At 42.5% G+C, this 7,308-nt stretch overlaps 1 protein-coding gene across 1 annotated transcript in view; it reads right to left on the bottom strand.

Moving 5' to 3' along the window:
• Positions 1–7,308, bottom strand: part of LOC107101937 (electrogenic sodium bicarbonate cotransporter 4-like) — a 72,142-nt gene that overhangs the window by 45,382 nt on the left and 19,452 nt on the right. Inside the window, exons 3-7 of the mRNA XM_015401029.1 lie at positions 6,088–6,217; positions 4,859–5,019; positions 3,593–3,745; positions 3,059–3,187; positions 926–981 (exon numbers count right to left, since the gene is read on the bottom strand). Coding sequence (XP_015256515.1) covers positions 926–981; positions 3,059–3,187; positions 3,593–3,745; positions 4,859–5,019; positions 6,088–6,217 — 629 coding nt within the window. The remainder of the gene's footprint in view (positions 1–925; positions 982–3,058; positions 3,188–3,592; positions 3,746–4,858; positions 5,020–6,087; positions 6,218–7,308) is intronic.

The following is a 7,308-nucleotide window of genomic DNA, read 5'->3' as shown; positions in this document are numbered from 1 at the left end:
TATATATATATATATATATATATATATATATATATATATATATTTTTTATGTATACAATATAATATATATATATATATACCCAGCAATATGTAGTTATGATTCCACTATTATTTATTTTCATTTCCTGATGTTTTTAAAAGCTGCTGCAGTTTCATGATCCAATATTTATCATTTGTCTGCAGTGTTCCATGATTTTGATGGCGGCAGACAGACGAGCATCCGATTGAAGCATGACTCAGCTGTGGCGGGGACAGCGGCGGACATCCAGCCCGACCCGGCCGACCGCAGGTCAAGGTGTGGCGGGAAATCGGGCCGAGGCTCAAAGACACTCAATAAAGAGAAGCTTTGTCAATAATCCGCAGCCTGGATCCGAGGCCACGTGTGAGCAGTGGGCACGCGGACCGGACAATGAGATCCATGTTCCGCTCCGCTTCGGCTCAATATCGACACAAACACACGGCAACAACAAAAGAGAAATCACTTTTCCATTGTCTGTGAGCTGCTGTGGGCTCTGAAACAAACCCTCCCTCAGGTTTTCATATGTTCTCCCCCCAGTGAGCGACGCTTAATGGTGACCTGTCTGTTTCATATCCCATCGACAGCGGCGCGGCCTTGAGTGGCCCAGCATGAGTCTCTGGGTCTGAGCTGCATTATTACAGCAGCTCCATTAACAGGCCCACAGTATGGGTTTGCATATGGCTCACTGATAACAACTGCAATGAAGAACTGATGACTCAAAAGACAGAGGTTCATCCGTACGGAGACCAGAGGTGGGTGATCTCTGCGTTAATAGAGGGGGAAACGAGTACGGCCTGGAGGACAACAGGAACTTAGATAAGAAGAGTGAAAAAATACCAGACTTTCTTGGTGTTTCTGAGCAGTTTATAGAATGAGGGGTTAGGTGTGTGAAGTCAGAGAACCCACCTGGTCGGTGCTTGGAGTGTCGGCAATATCATTCATACTTCTGCTCTGAGCATGACCTGCAAGGCAAACACTTATTAAAAGATCAGATCTGCATGTTTCCACGTCATTCAGAACAGTCACTGCTTCTTTACAGAAGGGCGGTATTTCCAGATCACCTAGCAGATGCTAACGAGAAAAGCTTTAAAACCTGAGACATACTGGAAAAATTAACTAAACTGAATCACTGAAGCTTTCAGGCATCTAATCTGGGTTAAAGCCTGGAGTCCAGGAGCTGAGGCCGCATGGACCACCGCCATCTTTCGGTTCCTATGATTGTAATCTTGTCAGGCATGTTCTGTTTAACAGATTTGTTGATTCGATGTTCTGGTTGATGTGACAGTCCTGATTCTGTTAAGTTTTCTGTAAGTTTTCAGTTTCACGTTGATCTATGCTTTTCTTTGTTTTCTAGTCTTATTGGTGTTTTCTGGATATATTTGAGTTCTTAGGTTTTTATTTGCTTGCTCTCTGTTGCCCTCTTGTGTTGGTCTCCTTTTCCCCAGCTCCTTCTAGACTCCTCTGTTCACACCTGCTCCCAATCAGCTCATTAGTCCTGTCTTGGTTCAGTCAGCCATAAATACGCTCCCTGTGCAGTTCCTCAGTGCTGGTTCCTCGTCTTTCCCCTCCCATGTTTTACCCTGATGTCTCCATGGTTCTGGTTTGTTTACATTTTTATGTTGGATTTTTGGATTCTTGCCTCTGTCACTTGTGATAACTCCATAAAAACTCCAAGAACTCATCTCTTCCTCCAAGCCTCTGCATTTAGGTCATTAAAACCTCAACCAAACCCTGACACAGATCATAAAATAGTTTGAAGGGGGAAAAAATGAAGGTGCTATATCCTGCTTTTTAGTTATCTATATGGTGAAATATTAATTCCAGCACTACAGGTATTTTTGTTTGGGGAATAGTCTTGTTCTGGTGCCATTTCACCCAGAAAATAAACCATTTCAATGACTTGGATATCAGCTTAAATATAACCATGCAGATTAGCTGCCAGAAGAGCCAGTTGGTCTCAACTTTGAGCAAAAATGATCACACTCTCCTTGAAGTCAAACTGTCATGGCTGCCTGTTCTTCCAGGTGAGGGAGGGGCTGCTACTCACACAGCAGAATTCATAAAGATTACCCAGAAACACAGTAATCAGGGTAAAATACCACTGTGGGAATGATTTTTAAGAAGGAACATTATAAGATAGTTCAAAGTTAAGAGAATTGGAGTTTGGTTGATACGGAGTCTTTAAATGTGACTGAAAAGTGTGGCAGGACACTTTATGGTGGTTTGAGCAAACCCAAACCTTTACTCAAACCTTGTTCCAGTAGATGACGTGTCTGCACATGTATGAGCAGGATTTAAGAAATATTTAAAATGCTTGGAAAAAATCAGTGACTTTGTGAATTCAAATGGAACTGCAGCCTGCAGACGTATTTTAACTTTTTCCCCTTTTAAAAACTTTGCTTTGTTAAATGTGTACACTGAAAAATTGATCTAGAGATAATTCAACTTTTCTTAAATTAAGTGTATTTAGCTTTAATTTGGACTGACAGTGACAGCCAAATGTGATATCTAGCCTGCCAGTTTTGAAAAACGGCATATGCCATTTGGGAACCGGCTTGTGCCAGTTGGGAACCGGCTTATGCCAGTTGGGAACCGGTTTGTGATAGTTGGGAACCGGCTTGTGCCAGTTGGGAACCGGCTTATGCCAGTTGGGAACCGGTTTGTGATAGTTGGGAACCGGCTTGTGCCAGTTGGGAAACTGTTATATGCTCTTGTTGCTGCTGTTAATTTGAGTAGGTAAATAAGATGATTTACCAATGGAATGAGTATTTTTCCTCTTGAAATAAGATAAGTAGATAATATGCATTTAAAATAACTCAAAGCAATTGTTTTTTCTTATTTCAAATGTAAATTGTCTTGTTGTATTGGCAAAGTAACTCACTGACCTCCAAATGCACTTATTTTAAGAAAACAAATTACTTTAGATTTAGATTTTTTTTCTGTGCATTTGTGATTTATTTTATTTTTTTTTTTATTTTTAACACCTTAACTTATAAATATTTCATGCTTTTAGGGCTGCAGCCACAGAACATGACTCACGCAGGCGTCCGTAGTTAGCTGCCTGCTGTTTCATTCGAAGATCTTCTGTGGAGCGGTTGAAGTTGGGCCCCTGGCCCGGACCTGGACCCGGACCCGGACCCCCTCCACCTCTGGGTGGTACATTTCGATCTGTTAGGAACAGGAAGCACCAACATCCGCTAAACAGAAACAAAATAGTTGTAGGTGGAGTTGTCTGATTCTCTGAGCAGCATGCGCTCTGCCCTGATGAGATGGGGAAATGTTACCGTGGTAATTAACTCATCAAACATTAATGAGTCCCCTGTGGAGGATATGAGCCCTGCTGGCTGCTGGAGAGCAGGCACCCATTTACCAACTGAGGTATAATATGAATCCAGGATGTCTTGACAAAAACATGTAGATATGCTAAGCTGTTACTATGGCGAACAGATTAGGGCTGTTAATACGGAGAATAAGGAGAAATAAAGGAAAATATATTTTTAATGACATCATAATGACGAGGACTTTATAATGTTCTGTTAAACATGGAGGTCGGTCTGCAGCAGGGACGCTTACTTCCAGAGGAGCTGGACTTGCCCATGTCGGCCAGAGAGCGGTGGATCGGCTTCTTGGTCTGATGTCGGTGTTTCCTCAAGAGGACAAAGCTGATCTTCTCCCTGAGGTCAGGTGACAGCATGCCTTCTTCTACCTGCCTCTCGATGATGTCGTCTGGACAGAAATGGAGTCAGAAACACACGCTTCATTCAGAGAACAAAACGGAGGCTTGAACACAGATCAGATGAAACTGCAGGCTAGGTTTAGCTAGGATACTATCAGGAAGTAATTTGTGGTTCTGCTGTGTGAAAAATCCAGAGGGTTTGACCTGGATCCTTCTACCAAAGCTTGCTGGGAGTTCGACCCATCCGCATGGACTGAGGCAGGGGTGGAGGCCTCCGCGTTCAAACACCTTTTCAGCTTTGCCCACAAATTTCCTAAAGGACTGGAACTAGCGGCCATTGGTTGCTCCTCAGATACGTTTCTGTCTCTGCTCCCATTTTAGTTTATCTCTTTAGTTGCTTTTTAATGTTTTAACTAAAACAAAACAAAAAACCCTAAAAACCATGATACTTCCACCGCCGTGCTTCTCATTTTAGATGGTTTCTGAGGGGTTAAAGTCTTCCTCTGTTTCTACCTGATTTAATAAAGGTCATTATGGCCAAACCCTTTTAACTAAAAAGGTTAAACACTCATAAAAGATCCTTTCTCTGAACTTTTTCTCAACATTTAAGAATAGTTTAGTATCTTTCAGAGTTGATTTTTAATGAAAGAACACACTCAAAAATTTTAGCTTTTGAGCTTTTAAGATGCTAAAGTTTTAGATTTTAGTTTTAAGTTTTAAATGTTTTGATCCTCCATGAATCATCCTAATGTCAATTATTGTGCCTAACTTGTTTGACTATAACTCTTATGCCATTTAATACCATATAAATGAATCCTAATACATCATCTTTGCTGATAGTTTCCACTACTTTGGTTACAAGCAACTGGTCAGTATGAATGAGGTTATGAATGACCTTCTACTGACTGTTTAAGCTACGTTTGGTTTGTGGCGAGTTCTTTGAGGAGTCACCCTGCATGCAGCATGAATAAGGTTGAGCATGTTGGAACCTTATTAACGTACCTGGGTTCAAACCTAAGAAAAAAAACTTTTATTTGCTAAACTCCAAACCAATCACAGACCCTGTGTGCTGGGATTACTGTAATTTGTAGGTTTTTTTTGTTTCTGATGCATGAAACTGTTAAAAGAGACTTAAAAGAGATGCAGAAAATCAATAATCTCACCAATAATCTGAGGCAATGAGTAGCCGTCCAAGTCCAGGAGGACCGTCCCTGTTTGGAGGCATGTCCTGAGCTCAAAGAGACTGTGCAGAGAGAGCGTGGACACGTGGGGTTTGCTCCATCGCTCTCCTCCTTCCTCCACCTTCTCCTCAAACTTCACCCACCTGAAGACGCCAGAAGACAAGAAGAAGACAAAGTGAATCAGCAGAAAACGTATCTGGACATTAGGAATTTAGGAAATTTGGGGCCCTAGGCAAAGACAGGTAGGAGGCCCTCTGAATTGAGAAAACAACACATAAAACAGCCCCATTCTCCAGATAGAGAAATGTTAATAGAATAGACATCCATTATCTGTTCTAGGTTGTGTCCCTCTCTTCTTGTCCCTTTTCTTCTTGTTTTCCTCTCTATGTTTTGTACTCAGCTGACTTTTCATGCTGTCTCTAAAGGAATGAAAGATTTTTTCCAAGCACTAAGCTCACTTAGCTGATTGCTCCTTCCTGTGTTTCCAAAAAGGCCAAAGTAAATAACCCAGTCCTTCTTTTCACTGTAGACAAGCCATGATCTGCTTATCTGTTCTCCATTTTTCATTTGGATGAAATAATAGCTGCATGAATCATGACAGCAGACAAGATAGAGGAGAGCAGGAGGCGGGGTTACCAATCTACTCGCTCTGGAGAGCAGAGTTCGCTGCTTTTAGATGTTGTCTCCAAAGTCTCCAGTAGCAGAAAAAAGTCTCTAGATTTGGCGCTAGGAGCTTTTTAGAAATCAAAGTGCTAGAGGGGTCTGAAAAGTGGCTAAATATAGCGACTAAAGCGCTAAGTTGGCAACACTGCTCTTTGCATGGTTTGTTTTCAAATGGTTTGTTTGAACCTTTCTGAACATGTGCAGCAAATGGACTGATCCAATATGGTGGACACTTAGCGTTTTATCAAAAACATAATTAATGTGCACAAATAAGGAATAGTTGTATTAACCATACATGTAAACAGAGTTTAATGGGGCCCCCAGGAACTTGGGGCCCTAGGCAACGACTTAGTATTGCCTAACTGTAAATCCCTCCCTTGGTGTGCTCTGGTCTTCATCTCGGTTTTTCTCCTATCTGTCAGATATTTACCGTAAATCTAACTGGTTTAAGTCACTTCCTGACCACGCCTCCTGTCTACCTACTGAAACCTGTCTTAGTGACCATCAGGTAGATTCAGCTAACAGATATTGTGGGCGTGGACGCACACCTGGCCGACTCCTTCCACTCCAGCTCGTCGCCCTCTCGCTGCAGAGTGTCCATCTCGGTGAAGAGCGTCGGTGTGGGCCCGTCATCCTCTTCGTTCAGGATGTAACGCAGCCGCTCTGCCGCTGGAGACACTGGATGATAGAAAAGAGCTTCATTAAGATGTGGAACCAAACTCCAGCTGCCTGCAGGAAGCTTTTCCAATGATCAGAACATTCTGAGCTTCTCCACCTTGTATCATAATTACATTGGAATGTCGTTTTATAATTAGATTTATTCGATTGTTTCCATCTGTATGTAAACTGGACTTGTTTGCCCTGCAAAGTGCTTCAGGACGACATCTGTTGTTAACTGGCGCCATATAAATAAACTGAATGAAGGCTGCAGGAAGGGCAGCAGAGGCCGCTTCAAATATGACAGCATAAAAATAGACATGGGTTATTTTCCTCTATTTATTGTATTAAGCCTGTATACCACTGATATGGAGTGTTTTATATTGGAGAGCAGAATCAGACTATCTTTGCTCAGTTGGATTATTTTAAACCCTTTATAGGGCAAGTTACCATTTTGGATTATTGGCATACCACTTACTAATAGAGAACCCCCCCATCCACCCTCAGTGAGGTCAAGCAGAAAAAGATTTACATCCAGCCATTCAACAATGATACGAGGGGTGTTCAATACAGTAGCAGCCATTCAAAATGCCCCTTAGCATTCAAACGCCAGCCAAATAGGTTACGCCAGCAAAATACCCTCCATGAACCCAAAATATTTATTTCCTCCGACTCCACCCTTCTCCTTAGATCTTAATGTCCACAAATCATGACAGAAAGAATATTTTAGATGTTTAAAAAGGAATAGTAGGGGACAAGCCAAGGACCAGCCATGGAATAGCCAAGGACGAGCCATGGACCAGCCATGGAATAGCCAAGGACCAGCCAAGGAATAGCCAAGGAATAGCTAAGGACGAGCCAAGGACCAGCCATGGAATAGCCAAGGACGAGCCATGGACCAGCCATGGAATAGCCAAGGACCAGCCAAGGAATAGCCAAGGAATAGCTAAGGACGAGCCAAGGACCAGCCATGGAATAGCCAAGGAATAGCTAAGGACCAGCCAAGGACCAGCCACGGAATAGCCAAGGACGAGCCAAGGACCAGCCATGGAATAGCCAAGGACCAGCCAAGGAATAGCCAAGGAATAGCTAAGAACGAGCCAAGGACCAGC

The sequence above is a fragment of the Cyprinodon variegatus genome, unplaced genomic scaffold (assembly GCF_000732505.1).
Source record: "Cyprinodon variegatus isolate N-32 unplaced genomic scaffold, C_variegatus-1.0 Scaffold1174, whole genome shotgun sequence".
Classification (NCBI taxonomy): Eukaryota; Metazoa; Chordata; class Actinopteri; order Cyprinodontiformes; family Cyprinodontidae; genus Cyprinodon; species Cyprinodon variegatus.
This window is presented reverse-complemented; position numbering and strand designations above follow the sequence as displayed.